This window comes from Schistocerca piceifrons, chromosome 2 (assembly GCF_021461385.2).
Source record: "Schistocerca piceifrons isolate TAMUIC-IGC-003096 chromosome 2, iqSchPice1.1, whole genome shotgun sequence".
Classification (NCBI taxonomy): Eukaryota; Metazoa; Arthropoda; class Insecta; order Orthoptera; family Acrididae; genus Schistocerca; species Schistocerca piceifrons.
In genome coordinates this window covers 262,721,000-262,739,362 of record NC_060139.1, presented here as the reverse complement: position 1 = coordinate 262,739,362, position 18,363 = coordinate 262,721,000, and the positions used below count along the sequence as shown (strand labels likewise).

Sequence of the window (18,363 nt, the reverse complement as noted above, 5' to 3'; positions counted from 1 at the left end):
CAACCCCTCTCATTTTTCATGTGGTTTAAAGCACAAATGTGCTTCCTGCATTTTTCATGTTTCCCACCATTTTAACTATGTATTCCTACGTCTCACATGGCACAGCAACCCGAGCGACTGACAGTTTGACCCTGCCCAATCTTACAACAGCAGAAGTGGTGCACGAAGACGCAACTTTTAGAGGGGTAATGCAGACGAGGAGGTGGCAGACTTATCAAAAGGGCTAGCGATCACGAATTTTGCGACTGTGGAAAGAGAGCTCTCCCTATCGTGGTATAGGTGGAATCGTCTAGAAGGACATGTGAGCTCCCGATTTTAGAACTGAAGTAACACGATGCTGTATGACATATATGCTGGCCATCTTGAGAACTCTTTAAATAGTTACATATATGAGGGATTGTTTAATTTACAACACGCAATATGGAATTATAGACTTAAAATAGTGCTATCGTTCTCTACTGGCAAGTTACTTCCCCCTGTTCTAGTGTCTTGGATACTGATGTCATACTAAGGCAGTGCCAGTAGCGATATTCATCATCGCGAGACAGACGTCTTAGACCTGTGGCAGTATGCCCTGGTGGCCATGTTGGATCGCCACCTTGTATTTCCCAGTGTGATGTTAAACATATGAAGTGGAAAGATCCTAATTTAGGAGAAGAAGTACTCAGGCATTCTATAAGTCACCATACAACTCTGAGTGAATAGCAGCTTGGGGAAACGTATTAAGTAGGTCAGCAGAATGGTATCCTTTGTCTAATAGACAGGCTTGCAATTAGAGGAGGGAACAACCATCCTTTATCTCAGATAGCAATCTGACATCATAGTGCCTGCATTCCAGGTCTTGGATTCTGATCCAGAGCCAGTACCAGTATTGTAGGTTAGCATGTCCCAGTATTCTGGGTCAGCCATCTTGGATCACCAGTTTGTATTCTGACGTCATAAAGCATGTCCCAGTATTCCAGATCAGCCAACATCACAATGAGCCGTCTTGGGTGTTAGAATCTCCCACCAATGTCTACTTAGGACAGCAACTATACTTCAACAGTGATGTCATAGGAGGAGAAGAGTGGGGTTAAAATCTGAAATTCCCGCCATTTTCTACATACTGCAATTGGTATTTGTAAGATGGGGAAATCCAATGACTCATCGATGATGTCATGAGTGACCAATTTTGTCCCAAAACTTCCGCTGTCAATCTACTAAAAGTTAAATCCTAAATAACGTTGTTGGCACACAGACTGTTTGAAATATGAGGAAACTGAATATACGGTTCATGCAGGCAGATTAGTCGCTTCAGCTCCAAAATAATGTTCGATATGTTTTATCAGTATGACCATAATATTAATATCTTTTGATTATGTCATCAACACAGAGAAAGAAAAGGAAATGAGGGAAAACGTAAAAGAACTTACAGACAAAGCAGAAGAAAATTAATTTAGATTAATGTGGTAGGAAGAAGTGAAACGGTATAAATGACAGTTCCAAAGGAGAGGTAGTGATGCTGGAAGAATGCCATGCAACTTTCTGCACGTAAACACCATTTAGTCACATTGTCTGTGTTCAAAACATTATAGATTTTGATCGGCGGTTCACATTTTTCTTATTCTGTATTTATTTGTTATAAAGTGTTCTTCTCAGCGATTCAGCTATAGGGGTTTACAGTTGTTGTATAAGAACTGTTAGGCCATCACATGATGATATTTATCTTTGTTTCATTATTGTACTGTTTTTCTACTTCTGTACTACTTTCAAGCTGCCATAGGTATATGTCACGTGTTTTGTAGGCACAGGGTAAAACTGAGTTGGCAGCAATACCACCAGCAAGCTTTGCATTTTGAAAGAGACACTCAAGAACCAACTCCAGCGCTTCATTTGTCATCTGTTTCGCAATACCACAGTTAATTCCCAGTAAGAAACAAAATTTTATGAATGATTTGTATTTCCCATTTATTCTCACACTTCTCCATTTATGCAAAACTTTCATTTTGTTTAATTCATCGTTTGAGGCGATATTAAAATTCAATATCACAAAAACCTACTGCCGAGGGCTGTGGTATGGTTCACCCTCCACCCCCTACACCCCTCCCACACCTCCCCTTGAGCTAGCCCTGTTTTTTTGCAAAAGTCAACAGTTAAGTTTGAGTAACTCCAACTAACAACAGTGATGTGTAAGATAATTTAACGTCCGAGCTGAAATTCTTGCAGCTAGTCTTGGAGATTAATGAGATCTAAAGCACGTAACGTATGGTGCATTAACCTGCTATCCCAACTGTCAAAAGTGTCTATAGAAACGTAAGAACTGCACAAACGACTAGAAGATATTGAAACATTATGTACGTAAAACCCAATGTTCTTACTGTTTCGCACTTATTGAACTTCAGGGACTACTACATCTTACTAAGAGAATTTACACGTTCTTCCAACCAATAAAATTCACCGCAGGTTGCGCTTATCTTACATGTTTTCCATGACTTTATCACAACCTACTCGTATTAGGCCAGTAGGATTAAATTCAAATCGGAAATAACTGCTGCAAAAGGTTCTACTGTTTTAATGGCTTCATTTGTGGCCCAGTATGACTACCCTAGGTCTCCTCTCCGACAGAGTTGTACTTAAGTGATAGAGGGTAAAAATGTAACCCCAAAAGGGGTATTTATGCAGTTTTACGGTTATATCTCTTAAAGGACTCACAGTATCCAAACAGGATCCTATTAAAAGTTATAGGCCATTAAATTCTGCATTAAATGAGTCCAGATGCATAGTTTTTGGACCACCTGTTCCCATACTAGTGCTCATCAAAATTGGACAAATTTTACATATTTAAGAAAAATTATCTCTTTAACTCCTGCTTTTTAGTAAAATCATCTAAACTGAACCATCTACCAATAAAGCAACCCATACAAAAGTTATAGAAGAATAAATTCTGCGTTCGGCAAGACCAAAAGTGACCTTTTTGGTCAACCTGTTTCGTACAATTATATCTTAAAGCTAGACCAGCCCACATTGATTGTGGGGAAGATGAGGGATTTTTTTTTTTTTTTTTTTTTTTAGCGTGTTTCGTATTGAAGTTAGGTGTAGGGCAAAACAAAGGACTATAGCACATCATAGTACTAGTCTTGTACCTAGTAAATGTAGTAGCACGTTATTTAACTAGAATTTGAAATTTACAATTAATTTTGTCGCACGAAATGGATTAGCGCAGTGATTAGCATATTTAACTCGCATTTGGGAGAATGACGGTTCAAACCCGCGTCCAGCCATCCTGAACTGGGTTTTCCATGATTTCCCTAAATCGCTTAAGGCAAATCCGAGCTTGTGCTCCGTCTCTAATGACTTCGTTGTCGACGGGACGTTAAAGACTAATCTTCTCCTCCAATTTTGTTGCATGTTGGAAACAAGCAAAAATGACGGATATGTTTCCAGTGTGTGAAAAAAAAACCACAATAGAGGAGAATGAGGTAGTGACTGTGAAAGAAAGAGGAATCATAACTTCGTTGGAGTGCAAACACTACAACTGAATTGCGCCAGGTGTGGTGTTTGATGGCTACCCAGAAGAACTGTCCACCAAGAGCATCAAATATGGTAAGCGCCTCCGCCGAACCAAAAGACACGTAACACCTCAGGTAACTGCACCTAGCTTATGGTGGTGCCTGTGACTCAGGAGCAAATTCCTTTCCAACGACACAAATAAAGCGCGTCTCATTAGCTTGCTACCTAAGAGGCTTGAAGGAAAGGCTTTTCAGTAAAACAAGCTAATGAAGACGCAGCTCGTCTTATTGTTGCCATGGGCCTCACAACTGTACCACTCTTCAAGTAGGGCAAGAAGAAGGCAGTTCAGCTATTGGTCTAAAATAAATATCTTCTAGAAGAAATCAAACCTTTCTTCAAGCATGACAGTCAAGTTGGAGCTATTGCCAAATTTCACTACGATTTTTAACAACCCTCTATGGAGGTATATGAGGAGATACTTTAGATAAATTGACGTCTGAAGCAGTCTGCCAACACGGCTTGAAAACTTACCTAAAAGTACAAATGTGATTCGGACACCAGGTGGATCAATTCGTCTGGGGTGGCAAGCTTCAGCGTTTGATGTTGACCCTGTTCCTACCTCCACGGAATCAGTCCCACAATCTCTTCTCTCCACAATTTTCTGCAAATGCAACAAGGGACGTGGGTGTCAGAAGGCTGGGATCAAGTGCTCGTTGAATTGTACCAACTGCAAGGGAAACTCCTGCAGTAACTTCCTCCAACAAGATGAAATTGATGAACCAGATGTTGACAAAGACCTGGACTGCATATATGGGACGATGAAAACTGCAGAGTTTGAGGAGCCGAGCGATGGGGCGACAGACTCTGAATCATAAGTTACAGGCTTTGAGGAGCCAAGAGATCCAGCAATAGTCAAACATCGACATCTGTGAAATTTTTGTACCCTTTTCATCTTCATACCTTACCTACAATTTTTTATTATGAAATATACTCATTACTAATTGCTTTCAAGAACTGTGTTTCTTATCCTGCTTCCATCTCCATATCAGTTGAATGGATCACATCAAATAATATAAACCATTTTTAATACTATCTTTTTATTTATACAGCAATTTTAATATTTACGAAGTACAAGACTAGAACAATGGGGTGCTGTAATAATATGCCCAAGGTATTGTAAATAACACTTACTGAAGAGTTGCAATTTCAGCATTCTTAAATGATTATGAGAAATGGTCCAGCCTTAAGATGGATCTGTGGGAAAATGATTCAAGAAAGTCACTTTTGTTCTCATTGAACGCAGAATTTATTCCTCTATAATTTTTGGGTTGGGTTGTTTGGGGAAGGAGACCAGACAGCGAGGTCATAGGTCTCAATGGATTAGGTAAGGACGGAGAAGGAAGTCGGCCGTGCCCTTTCAAAGGAACCATCCCAGTATTTGCCTGGAGCGATTTGGGGAAATCACGGAAAACGTAAATCAGGATGGTCAGACGCGGGATTGAACCATTGTCCTCCCGAATGCGAGTCCAGTGTGCTCTATAACGCTAGTATGGACCACCTTACTGATGGATGGGTTATTTTTAGATGATATTACCAAAAATCAGAAGAAACAAAGATTTTTCTTAACTATGTAAAATCAGTCCAACTTCAATAAGCGTTAGTGCGAGATGGGTGGTCCCAAAAATATGTATTTGGTCTCATTCAATGCAAAATTTCAAAAATGAAGCCACTGAAATAATAAAACTTTTTGTAGGAATTATTTCCGATTGTCCATATTTATTAGTTTTACAGTACTGGCAGCACAGCACATTAGGTTACAAAATAAGGAGTTGAGACCCAGATTATACCCATGGACCTGACTAATGACCAGTGTTCTTATTCACCTGCCAAACCCAGTGTGATTTTAGGCTATTACTTATGGCTGTTTAAGCAGTACCAGGCCAGTTCCTTCTCTCTACATCGAAGACATGATACATATACAGCTAAGAGAGCAAACAGAAAAGGTTTACTTGACTCACAGATAAAAGATGTATAGGACTTTCCTACTTTAGGCTGACAAGTGTAATGCAGGATGGGCAACCAGCCAGAGAATTAAGATAAATAAATATAAACTCATAAAAAACGAGTCAACCCCATGACCATGAGACAACACTAGGAGTAAGAAGAACATTGTACATACCTTTATTACATGGATTTCATAGAGTGTTGCTTTCTTATATTGAGTATTAAGATTACGAGACAATTCAACCATCCTAGTAGTATCTCAATTATAGCTCATTTTTCTGATTTGTTGCAAGTAAATAAATTCCCTTCTCGGCAGTTTTTAGCGTTTAGTCTTTCAGTTTCTCTTTAAAACAGGTGCATGTTTGCTCATTGTTTGCCAGTTACATACTGGTATCATAGTCACTTTTACCAGCACAAAATTCTTTTCAAATCTGGCTACTGAATAAAAGTTCTGTAGTAAGTTTAACAAAAGCTCTGTCACTTTGTATCTGTCTCTACAACATACTTTTACTAGACAGTCACACCTGCAGTAATTATTTTATGTGACTTCATAGTATGACTATTTGGCATATGGTAGTTTGTAAATAATGTGACCCAAAGATTAATGCAGAATAAATTACTAATTGTACTGTCGTTTGAAGAAAAATTTTGTTTCTTCTCTGTCTTCTGTTGCATACATGGTTATTTTTAATTATCAGTTCATGTAACTGCATCATCTATTATACAGAAAAGTTAAAATTATACTCATAATTTTATTGCTTTCACAGATAAAGCAGAATAGCATCCTGCCTTAAAAATATCACTGTGGAGTATAAATGACCATTTTTCATTTGTGTAACACTTTATCTAGTTTCTGATGTTTGTATTTGGAAGCTGTATACTTTTTAAGCAGCCAGAATCATTATTTTTATTGTTATCATAACTCAGGATCCTTATTCACATAAAACAGTCTTAATTTACTAATTGTAGCTCAAAAATCTACTTTCACAAAATGGAAATAGGATTCCATGATTATCTATGCAATGAAAATTCAATGCATCACTTAATGTATATAGTTCCATGCAAGACACTAAACCTGATATTTGAAAACCATTAAGCTTTCAGTAAGGATGATTGACTTTGAATGATATTCAGCTGACAACAGAAAATATATTGAATAAAATGTTCTCAGGTTTCCAACTGTGTCAATTGCTTAAAACTACACAGACCTGTACCTGCACTCTATCATCATCCAGCACAGAAGTGCACAGTATTACAAACATTGGTGCATCATGCAGACGACGATAACCTGCCCCATGAATTGAGCCACCTATGCAAGGTTTTCGGGAATAACGGCTACAGCGCCCATCAAGTGAAAGAAGTGATAAGAATGAATAAGACCACCGACGAAGAGCAGGAAAAGAAACTTGCTTTGCTGCCATTCTGTGGCTCTGTGTCAGGCAAGATAAGCCGCCTGTTGAAAAGGCACAACATCAAATCAATCTTCCAGCCTCCAACGAAAATCCGTCAATCACTGAGACCAATTAAAGACGCAGTAGGTCTCAGACCACCTGGAGTCTACGAAATACCTCGTGAGTGTGGCCAGAAGTACATCGGACAAACAGTTCTCACTGTGGAACAATCCAGAGAAATCTGCGTTAGCCGAGCATGCGTTAGAAAATGGTCACCACATAAAATTTGACGATACCTCTGTTGTGGCTCGCACTAACGGCTTCTGGGTAGTTTAATAAAGGAAGCTATTGAAATAAAAATTACCGCAAACACCCTGAATAGAGATGGTGGCTTGCAGCTCAGCACTGCGTGGGATCCAGCAATCGCGTGGTTGAAGAGGGCACATCAAATGCCGACTCAAAACATGCCCATATACAGCAATGTCACAGGCACCAGTGACGTCACAGCCATTAGCTAGCGTATATAAGGGTGCACCAACAGCCCACCGACATTCATACCACTCGACAATGGCCAAGGAGTGCTTGGCAGAAAGCTCGTGTAGTTTTAAGCAATTGACACAGTTAGAAACCCGAGAACATTTTATTCAATGTTATCACCGCGAGACCCTGTATTTGTACAGACAATATATTGTTTAGTATTATACATTTCATGTAGAGTTGTAACAAGTTTATAAGATCAATTGTATTATATATTTTTGGCTTCATTTGAAAATGTAATTGTTTGTAAGTAAACATTGTTGGTTTCTTTTTTCCTTATGTACTCAGGAATATATTTTAGAAAACTGTTTTGTTTTTGTGTTTCTATACATGTTATGTCGTGGTTGTAGAACTGTATTAAACACTGTAACATAACAGTAAAATTATTCTTCTCTTTAGCTGCAAAATTTCAATTATCTGAAATCAAGGTGGTGAAATCACAGAAAATGCCACTTGTAATCCGAATATAAATTTTATTTACAAAGGATACAAATACATATATCTATTCATTAAAATACAATAATTTTATTCAATTACTTTCTCTTTTACAACACTAATTATACTAACAGGTTTGTATTCTTAATTATACATTTTACCTCTTTGTTTGTTAAGGCACTTGTGGTAAAACATTACATTAAACCAATAATATAGTCTCTGATATCTATAAGAGCAGCAATAAGATTAAAATACACTGTTTTATGCATGTGTTATTAAAAAACCTGTAAGATTTCAAATAGGGCAGCATAATCTGTCACTATAAAATATAAATTGTTAAAATAAAAATATAATTAAATTGATAAATCTTCCAAATTCACCTCTGTGATTGTATGCTGATCATAAAGATTGGTACCAGTTTGTAAAATAATAACACAGGACTTGATGTCCTTCCATTTGATACGTAAAAAAGTAATGGAGTTTCAGGTACAGTGTTTGAGATTGTCTTCACTGATGTCATGTGAAATTCACTTGCAGCACAGTATAGGTCAGAATTATGAGAATGATTAACAAAAACTGTCACCATTGACAGAAAAATAACTATATTGCAAAAGAAACATTTTTATACTTGTATTTTCATGGCCTTTTATTTCACTTTTCAAAGACTCTCAACTGTAATTACAGAGTTTTGTTGCTCAACATTGTTTCATTAGAAGTGATACTGTTATGAGATCTTTTAATATCATAAATCTGCATGTTCCCATCATATCCTGGAAGTAGCAGATACAAGTAATAAATCAAGATACTACAGACTTAAAATGATATCTGAAAGGAACATACAATACTTCATATTTTTATGTCAGTAATATTTAACAAGTTTAAATGTAACATATCAAAATGATAACATAAATCATATTTTATATCTGCATTGTTCACCATTGCCTAGCAATGTTTAAAGTGCAGATTAAGGTCCTTAAAAGTTTATTTGAAACTGTTAACTACAAATATGGAGCAAAGCATCCTATGGTAAAGGTAGTTATTTACAAATAATTAACTACAAAATTTTGTACATTGATTAAACATGGTATCACAAATAGTAATTACAAAACACTTAAATAAAAAAGAAGTCTTCTTTGCCAATTACATAAGCAAAGATTAAACTCTATATACTTGAGTAACAGCTAACTTACTCTCAGATCAATGACCAGTATGTACACACTAGTGACTTGAAGCACTTTGTCTCAAAATATCACAATATTTAACACTAAAACGTGTTTCAATTTGTATAAGTCTGTTATATAGATTACAAGATCGTTAAAATGAGCATTCATGTGTCTGTAATTTTATGTGTGAGTATGTACATGACTGGCAGCAAATAGTTTCATTTTATGAACATCAGTTACAAATTAAGTAGTAAAAAAAGGAATTTCCATTAAGCATATTTAGCAATGAAAAATTTTGAACAGTGTTTCAGGTTATCTAGAGAGACTCTAGTTATCAGGTGTCTAGAGTTGTTCTGATGATTGAGGAGCAGAAATAAATTAGCAGACAACATCAGTTGTAAGGAAGACCCTGAGGCTTCCTCTTATGTGTAGTTTGATAAGAAGATAAAACTGATGTAACATATTACCCTTGAACGTTATTAGTAAGACAAGTAGTGGACACTTACAAGAGTGATTAACAAATTCCTATGCATAAACACATAAAATATATCCGCAAATATGAGATTCAATTTTGGTGACTTCAGGAGAAATGTGCAAAAGCTGAACTAATGCATTATTTCTCAAAGCAGTTTGTAGGATGTGTTGGTCCAGTTAAGTGGTCTGCAACAGTGTGTCAACTTTCAAGATTGAATGTTTGATGTATCACTTTGTTTTATAAACATTAAATTTGAATATTTGAAATGTTTCTTATTTAAGAAACGATTAGACTGTATCTATTTGGAAACAGTTTTATTCAGGTTTGCTGCTACGAACATGCAAGCAATCAGTGCCATTTCGATCACGAATGGTGAATTTATTTGATACCAGCCTCATGTAGTTCTCATATAGGTTTTGAAAAAGTATGAGAAGAAATATAAACATAGAATGTGTCATCAGAATTGATGCTATTAACAGTGGAATGTACATACTTCTTGCCATCATCAGAAAGAGGCTGAGAAGTGGGCAGAGAGTGGCTCTGGAGGCCAGTAGTTATGCTGCTGCTAATTGGTGTTGTCAACGAAGGAAACAGAGTTGCTTTCATGCAGAACACTTGCATTCACTGAAACACCTGAGGGCATGAGTAATTTTTTATCTTATTTATACTGAAAATGCTTTGTAAATTCATAGGTGCACATAACTGTCTGTATTAATACACCAAGCTACCAACTATTCTGGTGCAGAGTATATAGTAAGAGGATAGTGTGTGCATAGTCTGATTATTTTTAATAAAATAAAAAATTAACCTGAAGTCTTCTGTTATCAGAAATAATATATTTTTTTTTTTTTAGAATTCACTATATGAATGGGACTGATTTTTGTCATATACACAGAGGAACTGAAATTTATAGCTCTGTGATGGAATGAAAGATAAAATTTGCCTGCTATATCAGTGTTTAGATTCTCTAAACAATAAGAATCGTCGACAAGAAGAAAGAACGAAAAACAAGACCAGAAAAATGGGCATTTCATATGCTGAAACTGAACTGAAAATAAGTGGTATAAAATGAAGTGTTATAAGTGAAATTTCGTAAATTTTCAGGCGAGTAACATGTAAGGAAGCCAGTGGGCTTTGAAATGTCATGCGTAGCATGTTTTTGAAATGGGATAAATACCAGTTTCTCCTGAAAACATGTGTTTTTTTCAGTTATCTGTGCTGTCTCTGTTCTGAATTAGGTTGGGTTGTTGGAAGTTTGCTTCACAGTGTAAATACCACTTCTCAGAGAAATGTTATATTAAAAACAGAGGCATTTGAGAATGGTTGCTACTGTGTTAACGCATTATTCAAATGCAAACTGTAGCAACTGGGCGAAGTCTTCAGTTTTATTTGTGGTTATGCAGTGGGAGAAGAACAGAGAGATAAAAAGAAAATATACAGAAAGCAGCTGTCTCAATCTTCAAGAAACTGTTGGCAGTGGCTAAGCTATAGCATCATGCAATAAATCATAATACCAGATGAAACTTACTGACAAATTAAAGGTGATGCTCAAACTGGGAAAGCTCCCGAGGTATCAGTGCCGCACGGTACGGTGGAGAGATTCGGTGAATTTGGGAAGCTGAGTTGAGAGGTACCGGCAGAGTGGAGCTCGTAAGGGCGAGTTGTGTGTCATGCGCAGCAAGAGCACAGACCGTAGAAGGCAAAATCCGGTCTAGTACGCAGCTTCAATCTGCCAGGGAGTGCAGACGTCACAGCACAGTGGAAGAGTTGTTGCTCAGCTCTGGCGAGGAGTCTGACAATACAGTCGGTTTCTCGTCTCTAGTGTCCTACACCACTACTTGTATCGCAAACAGTGAAGCTGTTCGGCCAGTGGAGGCAGCGGTGCGGTCAGACAGTGGTCTCACTGCCGTGCTTGGTGTGTTTGGAAGAGCGGTGCTTGCGCGCCGGCTTGTGGCCGCCGTGGACGTGGGCGGCGGGGCCAGCGGGCAGCAGCAGCGGCTGGTGCTGGCCCAGGGTGGCGGGCAGCAGCGGCTGGGCGGCGTGGGCGGCGCTGTGCTGCAGGTGCACCAGCTGCGCGGTGGTGGAGGGCGCGGCGTGCTGGTAGGGCGGCCGGGCCAGCGCCGCTGGCTGGTAATAGAGCGGCGGCGGGTGCGGCGGCGGCGCGGGGGCGGCGGAGGCGGGCGGCGGCTGCTTGCACGGCTGGAGGCGGCGCCAGGCGCGCAGCGAGCGGCAGGGCGGCGGCGAGCACAGCCACACCCAGCCGGCCACGGCCACGGCGCCCGCCTGCCCCGCCGCCAGCCGCAGCAGCGGCGCCCACAGCGGCGTCGCCCCCGCCTCGTGGGGGCGGCGCGCCCCGTACTCCACCAGCAGCGCCACCAGGCTCAGCGCCGCGGGCACCGCGCACGCCCCGGCCAGCGCCCCCAGGCGGCACAGCTCACCCTGCGCACAGACACGAAAAACCCTGCACGTAAGCTGTCACTTCAGCCACATACATTGAAAGGGTACAGTACCGCCCGACATTGAAAATACGTACAACATTCTTCGTTATTCTTGTCAGAACAACATATTTTTTGTAATAATAACTCAATTTCAATTAATACAGCGAAGCCGGATACCAGTGTGGGAAAGAATGACAATTTATTTATTTAATTGATCACATGTGCACTTCCACAAAATAAATCCCTACATCCAATTTGGTGAGATCTGCGAAATGAATGGATGTATGGTCGTCTGCTAACTGCAGATAGTGAATGTGCAATATTGATCATCTTTGAGACGGTCCTTTGGTCACCTTCAGTGGAACCAGAGAGATGAAATTTACCTGAGCCTTGAGCGCCTGAAATGTGGCTGACCAATACGGTAGCATGGTGCTCCCCCACCTCGGCGGAGCTGCGAGATGACCTGAAGAATGGCCATGTTTCAGTACTCTGGCGCTGGATCTTGTGTTGGTAAGACCTGTCTTAGGTGTGCTCCGTAAAGACAAAAGAGTGGAGAGAATGGTAAGCATGTGAAATACTTAAAGAGTAGTTTGGAATAATTATTTCTCTCCCCAAAATGAGATTTTCACTCTGCAGCGGAGTGTGCGCTGATATGAAACTTCCTGCCAGATTAAAACTGTGTGCCCGACCGAGACTCGAACTCGGGACCTTTGCCTTTCGCGGGCAAGTGCTCTACCATCTGAGCTACCGAAGCACGACTCACGGGCGCGAAAGGCAAAGGACCCGAATTTGAGTCTCGGTCGGGCACACAGTTTTAATCTGCCAGGAAATTTCAATTATTTCTCTATTTCAGGAACTTTTGGGGGGACAATTAAATGACAGGCAGGTAATATTAAGGGGATCGTAGTAATCTTCGGAAGTGACCGACAGTCACATTGAAACCACGTGTAGCAATAAGTTTAAATACCTGTGAGTGCTAGTACTAAACTGAAATACTTCCGAGTGCTTAAGTTAAGCTGAATTACTAGCGTGTGTACTATAAGTTGGAAATATTTAAGAAATGGCGTGTGCAGGACCTTAAATTAGAGACGAGTACTTCCACGTGGTGAGTACTGTGTGAGTCTCAATCTGTGTATGTGACAAAGGATAGAGAGAAGTACTCGTCCATGGTATCAGTTGAGGACTCGCGTGTGTGATGAATATGTTCTTAATATTACTTTGCGTGTTATGCTGCCGTGTGACGCTTGATTCAAACTATAATGCTCTGAGAATGAAGCAAGGTGAGTCAGCCGTCTATCCAGCAACGCCACTTGGCTTGCATTGCACAGGAAGACGTGCATATATCTTCCAGAGTTCATAGTAGGAAAGAAAAGTTACGAAGTGGGGCAGTGTCGTGTGAAACTGGGATAAATACCAACTGAAGTGGGAAAGCTGAAAGTGATGTGATTATAACGTTGTGACTATTTCTTTGTATTGTATGTTGCCAGTGTGATGTATTTCATGAAATTTAAGTATGTGTGGGTGACATGGGAGAGTAACAAGATAGTTTCAGAGGCAGTGGGTTATGCATGTTCCTTTTTCTACCGCTCGGTCTGGAGGAAAGTTTCGTGATGATGGTTGTGAGAGTCGAAGTGTGAGATATAGCAAAAGATACACCATCCTATCCAGAAAGTGCACTGTAGTATTAGATAATTACGAGACCATAAGATAGAGAATCATCAATGTAAAGCCATGCCCACTGGGCGGAATTTCTCATGTGTTATTGTTGTAGGTTACAGAATTTGTGTGTTTAGGTTATAGAATTTATCGGAATAAAAAAGATAGTGAAAAGAACAAGATTGGTGGCCTTTTCCTTCGAATAGTATGTTGTCATGATATCCAGAATTTATAATGTGTGCGCCATTCATATTCAGTGCGATTGCCACGTGTTGATCAAAGCCGTTAAATAAGAAAGAAAATGTGGTATTGCCAGTGCGTAGTGAACAGTCAGAGTTGTGTAAATTACTGAATGTCAGATGTGCGTTTCCGTTTCCGTTGCGTAATATTCAAACAGGAGAATAACCTGTAACTTAATTGTGAGTACTACAGTTCATGTTACTCGATAAATAAGAATGAGTCCACTCGCTTGGCAGACCACTCATCTTGCAGCCCTGACTGCTTGATGCCACAGTATGAGCAAGGCATGTGGGTGCCTCTCAACATTACTAACGAAGTTTCCCGGTTGAATATACAATATGCATTTTATAATAAATACACTGAAGAGCCAAAGAAACTGGTACGCCTTGTAACCTCCCAACAGTAAAAATATGTGTAGGATTCACATTCAGTGTAACCTCCCAACAGAAAAAAATATGATATTGCATTCACATTTAGTATAACCTACCAACAGATAAATTACGTAACCTGCCAAAAATAAAATGTGACTAATCCCTCAATAAAACTGAGGCTCACTTATAACCTTTCAATAATTGACTGTGAATTTAAATAGGTAAATTTTGGACGTCAGCAGTGCTGTGTCATGGCCCTGAAAATTCATTCTGAATTAATTGAAAAATCTTACCTCAGTGAAGTCGCCGGATAACGTGTATATATCTGATCCTTTAAGAAATTTTTCTGGCACAGCCGTGTGAAATGCTGGCCGCTAGATCTGTCATGTATAAAAAGAAACAACTGATTTTTCTTTACGATAATCGGGATGACCATGGATGCAGAAATTAGTAAATTATTTAAATTCAAATTAATGATTGTCAAAAAAGTTAATTTTATAGAAAAGATAAATATTAAAAGATTTTTAAAACATTTACATGGGACTTGATATAACAATAGTACAAATTTTGTTGTAATAAACTATATAAGCGCGCGGCTATTTTTACCTGATACTACATCGCTCAGACACCGCCATCGCTCCCCACGACCGGCCTCGCGAATTCCATACACCAGACTGCTAGCTACTACTTACTCCTACAGACACAGCTCCTGCTGCAGCCAACACTGCTCTCTGGTTTGAGATTCTCTTATAGCTTGTATGTCGCATGCAGCGCGTGAACAATCCATCGAAATTACATCTGCTCGAGTGCGGTAGCAATAAATTCCTTACTCATGGACCTCTTACAACCTGCCTAATATCGTGTGGAGGCATCGCAAGCACACAGAAGTGCCGCAATACGACGTGGCATGGACTCTACTAATGTCTCAAGCGCTGGAGGGAACTAACTCCATGAATCCTGCAAGGCTGTCCATAAATCCGTAAGAGTGCGAGGGGAATGCCTTACAAAGTGCTGTTCAGAAAAGATCTCCACCCCCTCGTACTCTTACGGATTTATGGACAGCCCTGCAGGCTTCATGGTGCCTGTTCCCTCCAGCACTATTTCAGATATTAGTCGAGTCCATGCCACGTCGTGTTGTGGCACTTCCACGTGCTCGCGGGGGCCGTAACCAATATCAGGCAGGTGTACCATTTTCTTTGGCTCTTCAGTGTATTTACGCATAAGATTCACGGGTGGACGTCGGTATGGCAGAAAAAATCCAAGGAGAAGCCTGGTCTGACGAGCAGAAAAGAGCCCATTCTGAGTGAACAAGAGCGATGTGGGCACCAAGGAAATATTTTAAAAAAAAAATCTGAAAAGGCCTCATATTGTGTATTGCAAGCTCCAGTAGGTCCAAACTGTGATTAGTAATAACAGTATAACGATTTATTGCTCTTGTAAGAACTCAGAAGACAGCAGTTCTCGAATATTGTGTAGAGGGTAGGTGGCGGCTGGGGCGGCGCTCACCTGGTTGAGCTTGGCGTCCGGGCTCAGGGTTCGCATCCTGGCGGCGGCGCCCCGGCGCCTGCGGCAGCCCAGCCAGCCAGCGGCGAGCAGGGCGCCGCCGGCGCACAGCCACGCCAGCTGCGGCACCACCACGAACACCAGCAGCGAGCGCGCGCTGTGGTTGCCCACGTAGCACGACCCTGTAAACAACGGCAACAACAACGCGCTAGTCAGCAGTGAGCCCAGTTAGCACGATCCTGCTAACAACAGCAACAACAACACGCTACAATCAGCAGTGAGCCCACGTAGCACGAGCCTCCTAATAACAGCAACAACAACACGCTACAGTCAGCAGTGAGCCCACGTAGCACTAACCTAGAAATAACAGCAACAACAACACGCTACAGTCAGCAGTCAGCCCATGTAGCACGAGCCTAGAAATAACAGCAACAATAACACGCTACAGTCAGCAGTGAGCCCACGTAGCATGAGCCTACAAATAACAGCAACAACAACACGCTACAGCCAGCAGTGAGCCCACGTAGCGCGAGCCTACAAATAACAGCAACAACAACACGCTACAGCCAGCAGTGAGCCTTCGCAGCACGAGCCTACAAATAACAGCAACAACAACATGCTACAGTCAGCAGTGAGCCTTCGCAGCACGACCCTGCAAGAACAACCCGAAAACTCTGCAGACAGCAGCGACTGTGTGCTGTGGTTGCCCATCGAGCACGGGGTGCAACAACAAGAACAATAACAACATGTTACAGTCAGCCAGTGTCATAGTGTGCACTCTTCAAGAAAACGACACAGTAGGCGTGATTACAAAGACAAGTGTCGGATAGGATCAACAGCACTAGGAGGTTGTTCTCTGACAATGCTGTTGCCCACAGCAACGTACCATGGATCGACGATCGTAAGGAAATGCACATAAACTTGGACAAAATTTGCCCTTGGTCTAATAAATGACAGCTCTCTCCAGATGTGGATAAGAGCCTATAAAGGCGAAACAGAACCCGATAATATATAGTTACAAGATTACTAGTGGACATGACGAGGGCACTTAGTATTTGGGAGTAATATTGAGAAGCGGCATGAAATGGACGATACCGTAAAATCATTGTTACTGAGGGCGGATGTGAAAAATAGTGATTCCAAACTAAAATAACCAGTTTTTACCGCGGGATGGTTCTGAAAATTGCACTCCATTAATTTATGTTTGAATTTCCTCATCACACACACTCATTGCACAGCGCTCCATTGGAAAGGGTAGGAGACTAGTAACCTAACAAGTCGTACCCCCTCTCATACACTTCGCAGTGGTTTACAGAGTATGTATTTATTTGCGTGTGTACATAGATAAACAGAACCGCTTCAGACAGATATGTTAGTCAATCCTGAGCTCCAGTGGAAACCATACAACTGCCTGCAGTCACTGACCGTAGACACTTTCTCTCATATTTGGCCGAGCGGTTCTAGGTGCTTCAGACCGGAACCGCGCTGCTGCTACGGTTGCAGGTTTGAATCCTGTCCCGGGCATGGATGTGTGTGATGCTCTTAGGTTAGTTAAGTTTAAGTAGTTCTAAGTTCTATGGCACTGATGACCTCAGATGTTAAGTCCCATAGCGCTTAGAGCCATTTGAACCATCTCATTATTTCTATGTTGACCACGTCAGGAAACGTGATGAAAGAGTGATTTCGTTTCCGTTTACGAAGTAAATGTGTGTGGAAACGTTAGTATTTCTGTATACTAGCGGCACAACATCGAACAACAGCCTAAAGCAGTAAACCTCTGGATATGCAACCGTGGATAACGCCATCGCGCAACAGACAAGGGCGGAGGTTCAACACCATCCAGCTACTTCTCTACATAGTCGCCACTCCGACTTACGAGGGGAACTTCCGGTCTGGGAAATTCGGTTCGGGATGAGGCTTCGCAGGTTAGTAGTATACCTCAAGTCTTAAAGGGCACTAACCAGAAAATCCCGAAAAATGGGCTCTAAAGTTATAAACATAGCTCATACACACCTCATATACAGGTCATAAGGAGCACGGAAGCAGACAAGTGAAGTAGCTCAGTAGTGTGCAGGACTGCCTGTGGCCGATCTGGTTTCAATCCTATCTACTTCCCGGTACGGTTTTTAGTTTTAAAAACTATAACCTCTCTTAATTAAAGTTAATGACCTAAAGTATTATCAATTTTTGTCGTTAGTTCCTGGGAAACATCTTACACAAGGTAACTAGTTCAGAAAAAAAATCAGCTGGTTCTTTTTAAAATAATCCATAATTTGCCGAGAAATGCATTTTTCCATTTGCTATCGGTCATCACTGAAAAAAGCAGCGTCCATCCATCACACAGTTTCTCACAGGTAATCCTTTATGCAAAAGTAATAGTACTGTCTCCTGGTACACTTACCGCGGCAAATGTTTCATACACCTTAAATCGCCTTTCGTCCACAGCAGTACTGTGCATTTTCTCGACATTTCCATGTGTGATCGAAGTTTTTGAACGTACTTCGTTTAGATTGTAGATGGAGATGAGCGTTTGGCGTCATTGGCCGGGAGGCCCCTTATGGGACAGGTCCGGCCGCCTTGGTGCAGGTCTTATTACATTCGACGTCACACTGGGCGACCTGCGCGCCGGATGGGGATGAAATGATGATGAAGACAACACAA

The 18,363-nt window shown here is 40.9% G+C and overlaps 2 protein-coding genes across 2 annotated transcripts in view; both read right to left on the bottom strand.

Annotated features, from left to right (window-relative positions):
- Window positions 1-11,381: 11,381 nt before the first annotated feature.
- LOC124775314 (probable transcription factor GLK2) lies at window positions 11,382-15,497 on the bottom strand. Its single transcript, XM_047250149.1, has 2 exons — window positions 15,480-15,497; window positions 11,382-11,933 (listed from the first exon to the last, which is right to left on the bottom strand). The coding sequence occupies exons 1-2, from the start codon at window positions 15,495-15,497 to the stop codon at window positions 11,382-11,384; spliced, it is 570 nt and encodes a 189-aa protein (XP_047106105.1).
- Window positions 15,498-15,624: 127 nt separating this feature from the next.
- The window catches only part of LOC124775313 (frizzled-4), a 473,590-nt gene continuing 470,851 nt past the window's right edge, over window positions 15,625-18,363 (bottom strand). Inside the window, exon 4 of the mRNA XM_047250148.1 lies at window positions 15,625-15,884. Coding sequence (XP_047106104.1) covers window positions 15,625-15,884 — 260 coding nt within the window. The remainder of the gene's footprint in view (window positions 15,885-18,363) is intronic.